The sequence below is a fragment of the Sciurus carolinensis genome, chromosome 13, assembly GCF_902686445.1.
Source record: "Sciurus carolinensis chromosome 13, mSciCar1.2, whole genome shotgun sequence".
In the NCBI taxonomy this organism is placed as follows: Eukaryota; Metazoa; Chordata; class Mammalia; order Rodentia; family Sciuridae; genus Sciurus; species Sciurus carolinensis.
The window spans coordinates 36,617,470-36,634,427 of NC_062225.1; the positions used below are offsets into that span (position 1 = coordinate 36,617,470).

At 34.2% G+C, this 16,958-nt stretch overlaps 1 protein-coding gene across 1 annotated transcript in view; it reads left to right on the forward strand.

Moving 5' to 3' along the window:
* The first annotated feature begins 222 nt into the window (after positions 1-222).
* The window catches only part of LOC124962941 (dynein axonemal heavy chain 6-like), a 292,982-nt gene continuing 276,246 nt past the window's right edge, over positions 223-16,958 (forward strand). Inside the window, 6 exon segments of the mRNA XM_047522202.1 lie at positions 223-351; positions 771-846; positions 1,545-1,702; positions 1,704-1,778; positions 6,328-6,501; positions 9,052-9,314. Coding sequence (XP_047378158.1) covers positions 1,553-1,702; positions 1,704-1,778; positions 6,328-6,501; positions 9,052-9,314 — 662 coding nt within the window. The 5' untranslated portion in view covers positions 223-351; positions 771-846; positions 1,545-1,552.

Genomic DNA, 16,958 nt, shown 5'->3' on the forward strand with positions numbered 1-16,958 from the left:
CCTTTTGCCGGTCCTGCAGCGCCTAGACAGCACTCGGTTACCTGCTCAGAGAAGGCAACCGGGCGACTACCGCAGGGGACCAACCAACCCGCGACGTAGGAAATATGCCCGAGCCGCTGATTGGCTGTTACGGGGAGCGCTTCAGGACCGAGAGCAGTGGCTGGCTAAGGCGTTACCGTGGCAACGGGTTACGCAGTCGCGCAGCGGGTGTCGGTGGGAGTGGAGGGGCTGGTGGTTGCTAGGCAACAGAAAACAGTACGGAACTAGAGCTTCCAACCTCCTAGACCAACTCCTAGACCAGGCGTTGCTGTCTCTGGAGACCCCCGCAGTGGCTGCTTCTAGTCGAACTTGGTGAGTCCTGTGGGGACCGAGCCTTAGAGCCGGCCTCCGACTTCGGGTCAGAAACAGCATAACTTTCGGAGCACAGAAGGAAAGGCTCAGCGGGGCATAGAAAGTCATCGAAAGGCTTTCACAAATTACCTATTTACTTATCATATTCCAGGGGTGGAAAGTGAAAAATAGCCATATCGGGAATCGTCAAATATAGGACCTGAGCAAATCAGTATGGTAGCCACTAGATAACAAGTGACTAGTCCTGCATTGAGTTGTGCCCCAAATTGCAAAATGGGTCCAGAATTTCAAAGGTGTAGTACCAAAAATTAAAATATCACAGTAATAATTTTTATATTATGTATTGAAAAAATATTTTGGATATGTTAGAAAAAAATGCAGTTAAAATTAATTTCACCTGTTTTGTTCTTTTTTCCTAGTTACTTGAAAAATTAAAATTGCTTAGAAGGCTCTCCAAATTTCTATTGGCCAGGACTGAACTGGATTAAGACCTCGGTATGCCACACCTTGTTCAAGACTTTTGTGTTATAAACTATTTTGAAGTATATCCCCATCCCATCAAATGGTATGAGAGTGTGGGCAATGATAAGGAGTGCAAGATTTCTCCAAAAGGCTCACAGTTCTAGCGTTTTAAGACTTTGCTACTCAAAGTATATGAATCAGAATCTACATTTTAACAAGCTCTTCAGGATTCTGCTGCACAGAAAAGCTCCAAAACCACTGTTTTAGAATTAGCCCTCAATCTTTGTTTCTTGGTTTCTTCCTGAGTATGTAGATTTTATTTCTCAGATTGCAGGTATTAGATTACCTCCTTTTAAAAAAACAAAAGCAGGCTCCCCAGGAGATATTTTGCATACTCAAATCTGAAAAACATTAATCTCAATGCATTTCTCTTCATTCATCCAAATCTAGGCCAATGTGGTTCCCACATCAGCCCCATCAGCAACATCACCAATCACTTATTCCTGGGGTCCACCCAGGGTTCTTGTAGCCCAGGCAAAGTTCCTAATTTTTATTCCTCTGGTTCTAGTCCTAAGTTTGTAAAGACTGGTATAACTTTGGTTGGTTTTCTTTAGGGGAATTCAGCAAATAATCTCTTCCTTATCCTTAGGTCCTCCTCCACCATATATCCCCTCCCCTAGTCCTTCTGCTTGACTTTTCATTTTTCTTTTCCTTACCCTATTCTTTTCTAGTAGTAAGGATGTCTTTTCAGCCCACAAATGATGAAATCAACAGGAAAAATACTGAAGATACTGTACAAAATCTTGTGTTTTCAAGATTGAATAGTATAAAAGCAAAGGGAAGGACAAGTTCTATAAAATCTACAGAAATTGAACCTGATGTACAAACCCTTGACATTTAAGCACACCACAAAAGCACAGGAGAGGACAAGAAAACGACAGCAGCCTATAAAATTGGAGCCTCTGGTAAGTTAAAAACCCAGTATTTTGCCCACTTTCAGGCAACAGAGTAAATTGCAGGAATTGCTTTAGTGGAATTAATATCATTTCCAGTCTTTTGACCAAGAAGGCATGAAAACCCTAAAAGGTTAAGAACTTGTTTACTAAATCGTACACACTGTAAATATTTATTCAATGAATATTAAGCTTTAGGCGCTGTTTAAGTTGGTGGATACACAAGTGAACCAAGTTTTCTAGCAGGTAAATCCTATCTAGAATTATGTAGAATATAAATACCTAATTATGTAGGTTATAAGACCTTTTTTAATATCAGGATATTATTAATACTGGGGGACTCCAGTAAAAGTATTATATGTGGTTGTATAGTTTTTATTGTTTTTAAAGTGCATTCCTATTGTCCTGAAAACTTTTTAGCATTTTTGGAAAATGCTTAGTTTTAAGAAATGTTATATCCTTTAATAATTGTAATTGCATGTAAAGGAACAGTGAAAGTATATAAAGTAAAAAGTTAAATTCTTATCCCTACCTTCAGATATTTACTATAATTAATAGTTGTGTGTCCTTCAAACTGTTTTGTATGCTTCTTTTAAGTATATTTGCATATATCAGTGTCTATAAGTATGTGTAGTTTAAAAGTAAGATTATGTAATATATATTGATCTTAAGAGTGCTTATTTCACTTAAACATATAAAAGATGTTCTAATTGGTGCATATGAAGATTTCTTTAACAGGTGTATTTTGTTGCAAGGATGCTATAATATGGTTCTCATTAACTGGTCTTGTATTGATGGGAATTAAGATTCATTCTTTTTTTGCTGTTTTATCTTTTGTTATTTTGTTATTACAGATAGTGCTACAGTGAATGACCTTGTCTTTGTACATAAAAAGGTAGATTCCTGGAAGTTGTATTTTATAAGTGATGGAATATCTACATATTTAATTTTGAAAAATATTGCCCACTTGACCTCCAGAAAGGTCTAACCAATTTTTCCACTGACAGGGAGGAGAGGGCCTGTTTACCCACATCTTTGTCAAAGCAGATGCTATTAATTCTTTTATTTTTGCAAGACTGATCTAAAATGGCATCACGTTGTTACAATTTACATCTTATTTTTTATTAATTATTTTTATTAGAAGTAGATATTGAACTTAATCAAATGCCTTTATTATATCTATGGCTATTACCATGTGATTTTCCCACAATTCACATTTAGCATTTTCTTATTTTTTTGCAGTTTTGTTTTTCATCCTCAGTGAGATTCAGTAGTTTGCTATACACTTCCTTATACTTCTCAAGTAAATTCTTAACTATTTTAGTTTACTTCATTTTGTTCTTTATTTTGAAATGATTTCCCTCCCTCTGTTTATTTTCAGTACAGAGAAAAGCAAATGGATTTTGTATGTTTATTTTTAACCAGAATTTCACTAGTAACATTTTAAATTCATATATAGTGTTAAACTTTTGTTTTCAAGATATATAGAAACATCATTGACAATTAGATAAATTTGCCTTTTGTGTGTGTGTGTTTACACCAATTACTTTATTTTCTAGATCAGAATTTAGCAAACTGGTCAAATCACTTCTGTAACCTTTTATTATAAATAATACTTTATTGGATCACTGCCACATCCATTTATTTACATACCATCTAAGACTACTTTTATAGTACTATGATAGAGTTGAGTAGTTGTAATAGATGTATGACCTATAACACCTAAAGTGTTACTATTTGACCCGTCAGAGAAAACTTTATTTTATATGCTCCAAGTATAATAATTGAATAATAAAGGTCTTAGTGAAAATAATGATTTGTTCTTGACTTATAATGACCTAAGGTTTTCCTAATTAGGGTAATACATGTGTGCTATTAATTTTGCTAAGTACTTTTTACAATTATATTAAGAAATTTACTCCTTTTTTTATTGAAAATTTCAAATACATAAAGTTAAGAAAATATATAAACAAAATAATGTTGAATTTTGCCCAGTTTGCTTTAATATGTATTTTTAAAGGAATTCACTCATGTAACTCAAATACCTTTTATGTCTCATTCCAATCTTAGTGCTGTCTCAGAAGGATGACTACTATTATGATTTATGTGAATCTATCCCACTTTTTGTGTTTTTTGCAACTTTATTTTTAAAATTCAACTTCTTCCCATTTTCCTTATGAAAAGTTTTAAATATACAGGAAAGTTTAAGAAAAGCACAGTGGATAACTCATGTACCTTCCACTTATGTTCAAAAATTGTCAATATTTTGTCATATGCTTATGACATATTTGTCATGTATGCTATTACTTCATTTTTTGAAGTAAATTGTAGGACACAATAACACTTAATTCTCAATACATAGGCATGCAATCCTAAGAAACAGTTCCCTGCATAGTATAATATTATATTCACACCTAAGAAAATTACTGATTCCATAGTGTCATCTAAAATCTAGTCCACACTGCAATTTCTCATGTTTGTTCCTGAAATATATTTAATAATTTTTCATCCCTAACAAGGATCTAATTAAGATTAAAGTACTACATTTTATACTTATGTTTCTTTTTTCTCCTTATCTAGAAGAGTCCTATAACTAATTTTTTGGTAACATCAGTTGAAGAGTCCAGGATTTTCTTGTAGCACCATTGCACATTCTGGATATGTCTGATTTTACTTCATTGTGTCATTTGAATTTTCTCCCTTTTTCTCTCTAAGACTGTAGTCTTAATCAGAGTGAGCTGAAACATTTTTGGTATGAATGCTTCATGTATAATATTGTGAATTCTATATTTTGCCAGATCAGGAAGCATATAACATCATATTGTTTCACTATTCGTGATGTTTAGTTTAAACACTTGTTTAAGATTGTGACTGGCAAGTTCATAAGTAGTCTGCAGGTGATATTTCACATTTTGCAATATCAAATTCCCCAAAAAAGGTCTTACAAAATAAATTAGTCTCCACTGGTGATTCTTACCTGAATCAAATATTGCATTATAGATGGTAAAATATTGGTTTTCTAATTCTATAATAACATTTACAATTATGAGTTATGATCTTTTAATAATATTGCTTTCTCTGTCCTTTGCCATTCAAAAAACCCACGGATTTGTGTTTTTTATTTAATATATTTAAAATTGACTATATAATTTTTGATACTCAGATTATTCCGTACACTTATTAATTATCATTTTTTCTATAGAGAACAGCTGTATCTTCTGTCCTAAATACTTTAAAAATATAAGTATGGATTTATAACTTTTTAAAAATTTAGTACTTAATTTCTATAATTTTTCATTATTATATTTAAATTTTCTGGGGCATATCATTAAATTCCTATGTCTTTTGGATATATTAGCAACAGTTTTTGAGTACTTCCTTGCTTTCTAGCACAGCAAGATGTTCAAGGCTTGCTTTGCAGTTTTCATGCCCTCAACATGGAGCTAGGTACTCTTTTTAGCAAGAAGTGGTATTTTATAACCCAAGATATAGTTACAATGTATACGTATTACTATTGGACATAATTGCATTTAGAACTTTAAATATACAGGGCTAGTAGGTGTGTATATGTGTATGTTTGTAATTTTTTAAGTCTTGAATTCACACTCACATTTTAAATTCCACTCTAAAGCCTACAAGTTTTTCCTTACCATCTCCTCTCTGTATTTGTTCTCGGATATCTTCAGTCTCAGTAACCTGCGAATTTGACTTTAAGAATGCATACATATTTCATCCATTTGCCTGCAAATGCCATAATTTTATCATTCTTTATGGCTGAGTAATATTCCATTCAAAAAACCAAAGGACGAATGATCTCGCTAATAAGTGAATGATGACACATAATGGGGGGCGGAAGGGGTTAGTGTTAGGGTTAGGGTTAGTGTTAGGGAGGGGGGCAAGAATGGAGGAAGGAAGGACTGTATAGAGGGAAAAGAGGGGTGGGAGGGGTGGGGGGGAAGGAAAAGAATAGCAGAATGAATCAAACAACATTACCCTATGTAAATTTATGATTACGCAAATGGTATGCCTTTACTCCATGTACAAATAGAGAAACAACATGTATCCCATTTGTTTACAATAAAAAAAAACCAAACCAAAAAAAAAAAAAAAAAGAATGCATACATAATTTCCCTTTTATTCTGTTTTTCCTGCCATGCTTTCTACTGAGTATTTGTTGGAAAATTTGGGGTTTCCCAAAGCCTTTACTTGCTCTGATGACTGCCCTTCACTTTCTCAAGTGCACTAACTGTTATATTGAAAATTCCTTCTCATAGTAGAGAGATAGTGAATGGTTTTAGTTTGTCCTGGGCAATTAGGAGTTAATATGATTTCATGCCTCTGAGTTTTTCTGTGATAAGCTTACTCCCAGAGGTATCCATTAGTAAATTAAAGTATAAAATTAATGGTAACCAAGTAGGAAACTCTTATTCAAGCACTAGGTGAGGGATGGACAATGGTGGTAGGTATTGTTAGGGCTGAGGCAGAGAAAGAGTAGTGAAGAACACAGCAAGTTCACACTAATGTTTAAAGATTAACATGGCTTTCTCTGTATTCCCCAAAGCCAGTGCTAAAAGTCTATCAGGATCATCAGCAGCCAGAATACATATATGAACAGAACCGACTGCAGTTAAGAACTCGCGGAATCCTTAAACCATCACCAAGTGCAGCAGAAAGAAAATCTGTCAAATCACTTACTTCATTTGTTGAGCCTCAAGATGATGTGGGAAAAAAGCAGGTATAATATTGATACTTTTAATTTTAATTTTGTATAGTATCACTAAAATTTGTTTAACTCACAAAAGAGGAGGTAAATCATTTTTATAAGGTTGTATGTGGAATTGGGAAACATTTCTCAGTTTTTCCTACTTAAGGAAAACTTGAACAGTACAGGAAAAACATGAAGGAAGCTTTCAGCATCTGTACAGTGTCTTCTTTCTCTTGCATGCTAAAAAATCAGTGTATTGAATACTATATAATTATTTTAATTTTTTTCATCATTTTTTGCCAAAAATGGAAATCTTTGAAGACTTTGGTGACTGGCATTAAAACAGAGGCTAAGCCAGCTCAAAAGACAATGTTTTTAGCTAGTGAGAATTACAGAGTGGGTAAGTTGTCTTGCAAGGCCAAATGTTTTGTAGCTTAGAAGAGAAATTACCAGAGTTTGGCTTTCATTGATTATCTGTAGATAAAAAGAGAAACAGGAGAAAATGCAAAGGCCACACCTACAATGAAGATACCAAGAGACAAGATTTCTTTGAGCTTTTGATTGGAGGGCCTTTTGATGCTTGTCAGGCAGTGGGCTAGAGTGCTAGAAATGCCAAGTTGAAACTCTGTCCTTGAGAACGTCAGAGTCTGGAAGTGGATAGGTGGACAAATGGACACTCAAGAACAGTGGAGTATAGTAATGATTCTTGTTGCTCATTTAAGATACAAAATGATGAACTGAATGGAAGGAACCCTTACACCAGAAACCGGTGGGTCGGGAGACAGTCAGTGAGTGGAGGAAAAGCTACCCTTGAGAGGTGCACTAAGCTCAGAGGAATGAGTGGAAAGTTATTGAGATTGATAAATTAGGAGAGGTAGGGGCTTGAGGAGAATCCAGGTGGACAGGAGTTCTCCATGGGTTTGGGTGAGGTCAGTCTGAGAGAAAGAAATCAGATGAAAAGTTATCTAAAATTGTATAGCTTCATAGCTTCAGTTAATATAGTTTTGTGAAGAGAGACCTATTAGAGCCAGAAAAGATTTGAATGCTCATAGACTAATTAATGTGACATAAAATGGGCTCCAAGAGCTTAAGTATGTGAAGGAAGAAAAGAGTACTTGTATGAACATCTGGGATGCAAATGAAGGATGAAAGGACTGTTAAATTATGAACTATGCTTCCTGATTGTATCATTCCAGGGAAGAATTCAATAAAGAATTAAGGGTTAAAGGGAAATGTGAAAAAAAAATTCCATACAAAAGGAGAAGATATTTATTCTAAGAAGGTGATTTTTTCAGGTATTGACTTCTCATGATAAATTTAGAATGGAAATGCAACAATGAATATTTTCTAGAAGAGGGAGGAAAGAAGGGAGGAAGGGAAGAACAAAGAGAAAAGAAGAAAAGAAAAGGGGAGAGGATGTGTTTCTTTCAGCTCTGTTTGCTGGGCTTCTCCTCTCAAACTGCTATTCAGTGGGGTATATTTAACCAGAGATGGAGAAAAACAATTCCTATGAATATAAACTTTTGGAGACAGTTGTTCCACAGAACTTGTGGTAATAAATATTTTACAGAAATGGCGTCCTCTATCAATTATGCAACAAGCAATAAGGTAATCATTTATATTTTTACATTAGTCATTTAACAAAGCAGATCCACTATGGTTACTCTTATCTTTAAACTAGTTACTCCTGTAATCTGAGAGAGAGTAGGTGACAACTTTTGGAGGTAAGGTCAAATTTTCTCAAACAAGGAACCTTTATGAGAGGAATGGATGTGGCCAATGCCACCCCAGAGGGTTTTTTTTTTTTTTTTTTTTTTTTTTTTTGAGGAACAAAAGGGTGTGAGTGGTACTTAAGGCACAGACTGTGAAACCTAGAGAGAAAAGCTCAAATATGTGAGTGTGACAAGGATGATACTTAGCCTTGCTGTTCCAAGTGTGGACTGTAGGCCCACAGGACCCACACTGCCTGTGCTCAGGTTATAGGTACAGTATCTCAGACTCTACCCCAGTGGTACTGAATCAGAATCTGCAGTTTAACAAGACACCCAGGTAATTCGCATGCACATTTGTGTTTGAGAAGCACTGGCATGCAGAGAAGACAATTATTTGTTAATAAAATAAGATCACTACACAATGATTTCTAATGCTGATTGTATCCACCCCTCACATTTATCTTGAATAGTTTATCATGAGTTATGAAAACAAGTGTCCAAGATTTCACTCCCTGAAAAGCATCAAGTTTGTCAGAACTGTTGAGTAGGTTAAGGGGAGATGCCACAGTCAGGATTGATACAAAGCAACCGAGCAAAAAGAGTGGTGAGCTCTTGTGAACACCCGAGAGTTAGTAGTACTTGGATGTAATAAACATGGCATGGGCTTAACTGAGAGGAGAAGGAAAGGGGAGCTGATGCTGGGAACTGTTTTGTGGGAAGCAGGTGGGCATGTGGGTAGGGAATACTGAGGACAATAATGGTTTGAAATTTTTAAATTTCAAAATACTTGCCTTTGAGGGTAATATTTCATCTCTTCCTTTTTTTTTTACCCCACAAAAACTCATTTTTTTAAATTGACTTTGTTTAGATCCGTCGACCCTCTGATGAGGTGTTCTCTCCTTCTCCTCACAAACTGCCTCGAACTGGTATTGGAAGAAGAGGTCTTTTTGGGAGTAGGTCATCAACTTACCCCACATATATTTTCCAAGATCCAGAAGAAGTCATTAAAGCCAACATTCATGATCCTTTGCAAATCATCAAAATAATACGTGAAAATGAAAATCTTGGATTTCTTTATATGATTCCTGCAGTGCCAAGGTCTTCCATTGAATACAATACATATAACCTAAAGTGAGTTATCTTTTATGAAGCAATTTATTTAGCATTAAACATTGCAGATAAAAATATAAATATTATCCATAATTGATTGAATATTAATGATAAATATGATAAAAATGATTTCAATTATCATAAATGATTAGTCTTAATTATAATTTTGTTTTTTTTCCATTTATCTATTTATATAAATTAACTATCCTATGAAATAGTACACTGTTGTACTTCTTATTTATTTATATAATGTTATACCATCTATTTTAATGAGTTTTACAAACATTTTTGATATTTTGTGACTAATGAGAATAGAAGATGGCAATTTATAAACAGTAAGTGACACATGATTTGTTTACATGTCATTCCAGTTTTCCTTTATAGAGTAGAAATAGGAATTTGTTTTAATAAAATGAACTTGATAACTTAGGGTATTCATAGAGATTAATAGTACATGCATGCTTTTTTTCCATTGTTGCTTAAAACACATTTTTTGTTGATATAATTTGAAGAGCCACATAATTGTGAATCTGAATTGCTTTAAAGTTTAACCTCACAGATGATAGTTATTTAGAGTACTTAACAGATGATACTGACTTTTCTCTGTTATTTATTTGGACTGACAGCAATTGTTAAAATAGTCTTCCTTAATGATGATGATAGTTTAGTTTTGCCACCAAATTCCTTGATTTACCTTCACCATTCTCTGCTCTCATATTTCCTTACTCAGGGCTATAGTTCTGATTTAGTCATGACAAGACAGTTTTCCTGCTGGGGAGAAGGAAAAGAAAAGAAAATGTTCTAATCAAATGTAAAATGGGAGATTTGTTGTAAATCCAAAATATTTTAATAAGAGTGAGAGATAATTTGTAGGAAATTATTTATCAATGATCCAATAATTTATTTTAAATTAATTGAGCACCTTCTCTGTAGCAGGAATTGAGGTGCTACAGATATATTAGTGAACCATTCAGAGCAGGATTTCTGCCCTCAGGGAGCTTGCGTCTTAACAGAGAAAGAAATATGGTACATGGATAAATTATGTGGAATGTTAAAAAATCATAAATATTGTAGAAAAAAATCAAGTAGAGTAATAGGGAGTGAGAGTGCTGGGTGAGAGGTTGTGAATTAACAGTGATGGTCATTGTGGGCCTTATGAAGAAACAGGCATGCAATAAGGACTGGAAGGAGATGTAAATTATGTGATGGTGCAGGAGAAGAGCACTCCAGGCAGCAGAAAAATGAATGCAAATAAGATGGGAGCATAGCTGACAGGTTCAAGGAGCAAAGAAGAGGCTGACATGCCTACAATAGATTAAATAAGGTCAGATCACACAAGGTTTTTTTGGCCACTGTTAGAACTTCAGCTTCTATTCTGTGTGTTGGGGGGGATTGAAGAAGCGTTGAAGGATTTTGAGTAAGTGTCACATGATTTGAATTACATTTTAAAAGGGACCATTCTGGATACTGTGTAGAAAGGCTTTTGGGAAGCATGTGTTGAAACAGGGGGAAAAAAAAAAATCAAAGCCTTTATTTAGTTATTCAAGTGAGAAATGGACCAGATGGCAATTTGTAATCAAGTGGTGAAGATGTAGGACTGATTCTGGAGATTTGAAGAGAAAACCAACAAGATATTTTTATGAACTACATGTAGGGTAGACAACTAGAAAAGAATTCAGAATAACTTCAGTGATCAATCTGGGCAAGAGGAAAAGAAGAGTTACTCTTAACTAAAACAGAGATGACTGAATAGACAGGATTCATCAAGGGAAAATAGGCATTTGAATTGAATATACTAATTTGGGGATACCAAAGGGAAAAAATAAATGGGGTGGTAGATGAAGGAGAATTGTAATCTAGAGAGAAAGATAAGGAAAATAGTCTTTTTAAGTGAGAAAATTAACATAATGGAACGTAAGACCCTTAAATGATCTTAAAAATAGTTTTAATGTTTAATACTTTTAATTCTCACCACTATCTTACTTTTTAAAATAGCTCTTTATCAGTTTTTGGAGAGGGAAGTTTTAGATCTTAAGTTGAGACTAATGGTTTATTGTTTTAAAACTATATTTATTGATTCATATATAAAAATGTTTTCATTGTTTTGTCTTCTGAAAAAATGTTATATATTTATTTTTGTCATTCTTTTTTTATTTGTTCTAATTACTTATAGATGACAGTAGAATACATTTTGACACATCATATATAAATGGAGTATAACTTCTCATTTTTCTGATTGTACATGATGTAGAATCACACTGGTTGTGTAATCATATATGCACATAGGGTAATAATGTCCAATTCATTCTACTTCCTACTCCCATACTCCATCCCCTCCTTTCATTCCCCTCTGCCTAATCCAAAGTACCTCTATTCTTCCCTAGTCCCCACCCACTTATTTTGAATTAGCATCCACATATTAGAGAAAAACCTTTGGTTTTTTGGGAATTGGCTTATTTCGCTTACCATGGTATTCTCCAGCTCTATCCATTTACCTGCAAATGCCATCATTTTATTCTTTAAGGCTGAGTAATATTCCATTGTGTATATATACCACATTTTCTTTATCCATTCATCTGTTGAAGGACACCTAGGTTGGTTCCATAGTTTAGCTATTGTGAGTTGAACTGCTATAAACTTTGATGTGACTGCATCACTGTGGTATAATGATTTTAAGTCCTTGGGATATAAACCAAAGAGTGGGATAGCTGGATCAAATGGTGGTTCCATTCCAAGTTTTCTGAAGAATCTCCATAATGGTTGCAACCAATTTGCAGTCCCACCAGCAATGCATGAGTGTACCTTTTCCCTGACATCCTTGCCAACATTTAATGTTACTTATATTCTTGATAATTGCCATTCTAACTGGAGTAAGATGAAATCTTAGAGTAGTTTTTATTTGAATTTTTCTAATTGATAGAGATGTTGAACATATTTTCATATATTTGTCGATCGATTATATTTGTTCTTCTGTGAAGTGCCTGTTCAGATCCTTATCCCATTTTTTGATAGAGTTATTTTTTTGGTGTTAAGTTTTTGAGTTCTTCATATATCCTGTAGATTAATGCTACTAAGAGCATTATACTGATTTAATGCAATTCCTATTAAAATCCCAATGACATTCTTCATAAAATTAGAAAAAGCAATCATGAAATTCATTTGAAAAAATAAGAGACCCAGAATAGCCAAAAAAGTCCTTAGCAAGAAGAGTGAAGCAGGAGACATCACAATACCAGACCTTAAACTGTACTACAGAGTCATAGTAACAAAAGTGGCATGATATTGGCCCCAAAACAGACACATAGACCAGTGGTACAGAATAGAAGTCACAGAAGCAAACCCACATAAATACAGATATCTCATACTATACAAAAGCACCAAAATCATGCATTGGAGAAAAGGTAACCTCTTCAACAAATGGTTCTGGGAGAACTGGAAATACATATGTAGCAAAATGAAATTAAACCCCTCTCACCCTACTCAAAAGTCAACTCAAAGTGAATCAAAGACTTAAGCACTGGAACAGAGACCCTGTGCTTAACAGAAGAAAAAGTAGGTTCAAATCTTTATGATGATGGCTTAGGAACTGACTTCCTTCTAAAATGCAAGAAATAAAATCAAGAATCAACAAATGGGATGGATTCAAACTAAAAAGCTTCTTCTCAGCAAAGGAAACAATCAATAATGTAAAGTGGGCCTACAGAAGGTAAGAAAATCTTTACCACATGAAAAAACATTATTTAATAAACCAGTTATGAAGGAGTATTATTTAGGGTGTTCATTCCCTATAATACAAAGAATAAAATTTACCAAAAGTAAAATGGATTTTCATTTATTCCAGACCAAGATGAAGTATTGAATAGGAAGCTGAAAACTGTGTTTTTGTTCAGTTCTGGCGATTTATTGTATTTTGAGACTACTTAGCACCTCTACTAGAATTGAGTTGATATATTATCATTTTTGACTAATAGGTGTAGTGCTTGATATTATGCGAGGTCTTCTATCAGAAGATATTGTTGGAATTGTGCTTTGTTATCACCATTGCATTTGTATGGACACATGAGTTTGACGTTAAACATTTCTCTCCTAGCTTGAACTCCAGATATTATAAGCAAAGACAATTATTTGGATGCCACATAACTGGAAGCAGCTAAACTAGAAGTTAAAATATTAAATACTGACTCAACAAGATGAGGACATGTTAACCAAATTCCTTTTAAAAGTAATATGATAAAATAGCTAAGTAATATCTTTACATAATTTCTAAGTGTAGTAAATAATTCCATGTGTAGTTCTAAAATGGTTATCTCTACCATGGTCCCTCTGGGTGAGAAAATAGTTCCATTTATCAAGTCTATACTAAATAGTCAATTTAGCAGGATGTGGCAGGCATTCACAATTGTATCAAGAATAAGCTTCAAGGAGATGTCTCATCTCAGTCCATTGGCAGATAGCCTGGTAAATACACAACTACATGCTGTAGATTATCTTACCCAGCATGGAGGAATAATGGATAACTCTGGTCAGATCTGGGGCTACCAAGAGGAAACTAGGTTAAGGATCAAGAGCCAGGGAGATCACAAGCAGTTTACAGAACGAAGAATAAGGCTGGTCAAAACAAAAAAGTTCATTTTGTTAAGATGTAGACCTTGAACAAAAGTGATAATAATTGCTAGTTGTAGTGGTGTGAGGGAAGGCTGTTGGCTATAGAGCTGAATCATATATCCACTTTGTGAGGGATACTATAGCAAGTTATCACATTTTGCTTGTCATAAAGTGATGATTTATCAGTGTTTACTACATTCTAGTTACTCCAAAGCACTTACATACATTAAATCACTTAATCATCATAATAATACTATAAGATAGATACAGTTGCCTCTACTTCATAAATGAGGCACAGAATTGTTGACTAATTTACCCCAGGTTGTATAAAAAGTAATCGATGGTCTGGCTTCAGAAGCTAGCTCTTAATCTGTGTGCTCTACCCCTTTTCAAGAAGAAATTTGAAAATTCTCATTAGACTGAAATCTTGCTATTAAGAATGTCTTCATTTACCAAGGGTAGTGAAGCTGCATAATTTCTAAATCTGAAAAAATAATTCATCTCTTTGATAAGCATGTTCATTTTTTCCAGAACAAATATGAAAAAATGGAAAATAACGCTTTTCATTAAAGAATTGAATAAAGGCAAAAACTGAGACCTAAACTATAGAAATCATTTAAAATTATACTTCTTAAGTGCAAAAATTAAAAATTAAATGAGGCACCTTTGGGAAGTATGCTCAGAGAGAAAAGAGGATTGGTTAGAAGTTAGTGGCAAAATCCTCTTATTAACTGATACTGTGGACGTCAATCTCAAAAAGTTTGCTGAAAGCTCCTTTCTTTAATCAATCCTAGATTGGCAGTGTACAAATCACTGTTTGCCATAAATATAGTACATATATAAAGGAAATGGGCTGTACAATTTCATATTTGAATTGTCACTAAAATTTGTGCTGTAAGTTTTTTCATTTAGGTGTGAGCTAGGATTTACACTGGAAAAGGTGCATGAGAATAAGTAGCATCTGAGTGCTTAGTTGTGCTCAGCAGTAAGAAAGGCTTTGCTCTGTTCTAGAGAATAATGACATCCATCAGTTTGCCTTCCGTTCTTGATTTATTGTTGACAAAGAGAATGAAAATTGTGAATCTTATCAAATAAAGCTATTGAATGTGTACTTTTCCACCATCATATTCATGAAATTGCAAGTGTAAGATTTTGTTTCCATTATGGAATATACAGTCTGTGGGTAACCATGCTCATACAAGTTTTGGAAGTGAAGATTAAGATTTGAAACATTTTATGAAACTAATACTAGTAAAGACAATTTCCATGATTTTTGTGTTTTGCTCAAGGGATATGTCTTAGAGATGTATTTAGTATTTCTCATAGATAACCTTATCAATATTTTATTAGTTCTTTTTAGTTATTTACCAGAGTAGAATTCATTTGCTATAATTATACAAGCGTGGACTATATCTTATCCTTTTTAGGACCCCATTCTTGTGGTTGTACACGATAATGTGGTATATTCATATATGTACATAGGAAAGTTATGTCCATTATACCCTTTTCTTTTCCTATCTCCCTTCCTTTCCCTTCCTTCCCTTTGTTTAATCTACTGAACTTCTCTTCTATCCCTCCTCCTACTCCTTATTGTGGGTTAGCTTCCACATAATCAGAGAAAACATTAGATCTTTGTTTTTCTTGAGAATGGCTAATTTAACTCAGCTTGATAGCCTCCAGATCCATCCATTTGACAGCAAATGTCATAAAACCATTCTTCTTAATGGCCAAGTTATCATTTTCTTTATCCATTCATGTGTTAAAGGGTACCTACGTTGGCTTCATATCTTAGCTGTTGTGAATTGTGCTGCTATAAACATTGATATGGCTGTGTCACTGCAGTTTGCTGATATTATATCCTTCGGATATATCCCAAAGAGTGGGATAGCTGGGTCAAACGGTGGTTCCATTCCTACATTTTTGAGGAATCTCCATACTGCTTTCCAGAGTGGTTGCACCAATTTGTAGTCCCACCAAAAATGTATGAGTGTATCCTTTTCCCCTTGATCCTTGCCAATATTTATTGTTACTTGTATTTTGATAATTGACATTCTGACTGGAGTGAAATGGAACCTCAGTGTAGTTTAATTTGCATAACCCTAATTGCTAGAGATGTTGAACATTTTTTTCATATATTTGTTGACCATTTGTATTTCTCTTTTGAGAAGTGTCTGTTTAGGTCCTTTGCCTATTTATTGATTGAGTTATCTGTGTTTTTGTTGTTAAGTTTTTTGAGTTCTTTGTATATCCTGGAAATTAACACCCTATCTCAGGTGCAAATGGTGAAGTTTTTTTTCCCATTCTATAGGCACTCTCTTCATGTTTTTGATCATTTCCTTTGCTGTGAAGCTTTTTACATGATTTCATCCCATTTATTAATTATTTATTTTAATTCTTGCCCATAAGAGTCTTGTTAAGGAAGTTGGATCCTGAGCTGTTATGTTGGAGTGTTGGACCTACATTTTGTCCTAGTATGTGCAGGTCTGGACTAATTCCTAGGTCTTTGGTCCATTTTGAGTTGATTTTTGTGCAGCATGAGAGATAGGCATTACATTTCTTTCTACTACATATGGATTTTCAGTTTTCCCAGGACAATTTGTTGAAGAGGGATCTTTTCTCCAATGTATGCTATTGGTACCTTTGTCTAGTATGAGATAACTACATTTTTGTGGGTTTGTCTCTGTGTCTTTTATTCTGTTCCATTGGTCTTCATGCCTGTTTTGGTGCCAACACAATGCTGTGTTTTCACTATAGCTCTGTATAATAATTTAAGTTTTGGTATTATGAAGCCTCCTGCTTTGCATTTCTTGCCAAGGACTGCTTTGGCTATTCTCTTATTTTTTCGAATGAATTTCATGACTGCTTTTTCTGTTTCTTTAAAAAAAAAATCATTGGAGTTTGATGGGAATTGCCTTGAATCTGTATAGCACTTTTTGTAGTATGGCTATTTTGACAATATTCTGCCTATCCAAGAACATGGAAGGTCTTTCTATCTTCTAAGGTCTTCAACTTATTTCTTTAGTGGTCTGTAGTTTTCATTGTAGAGTTTCTTCTTTTCTT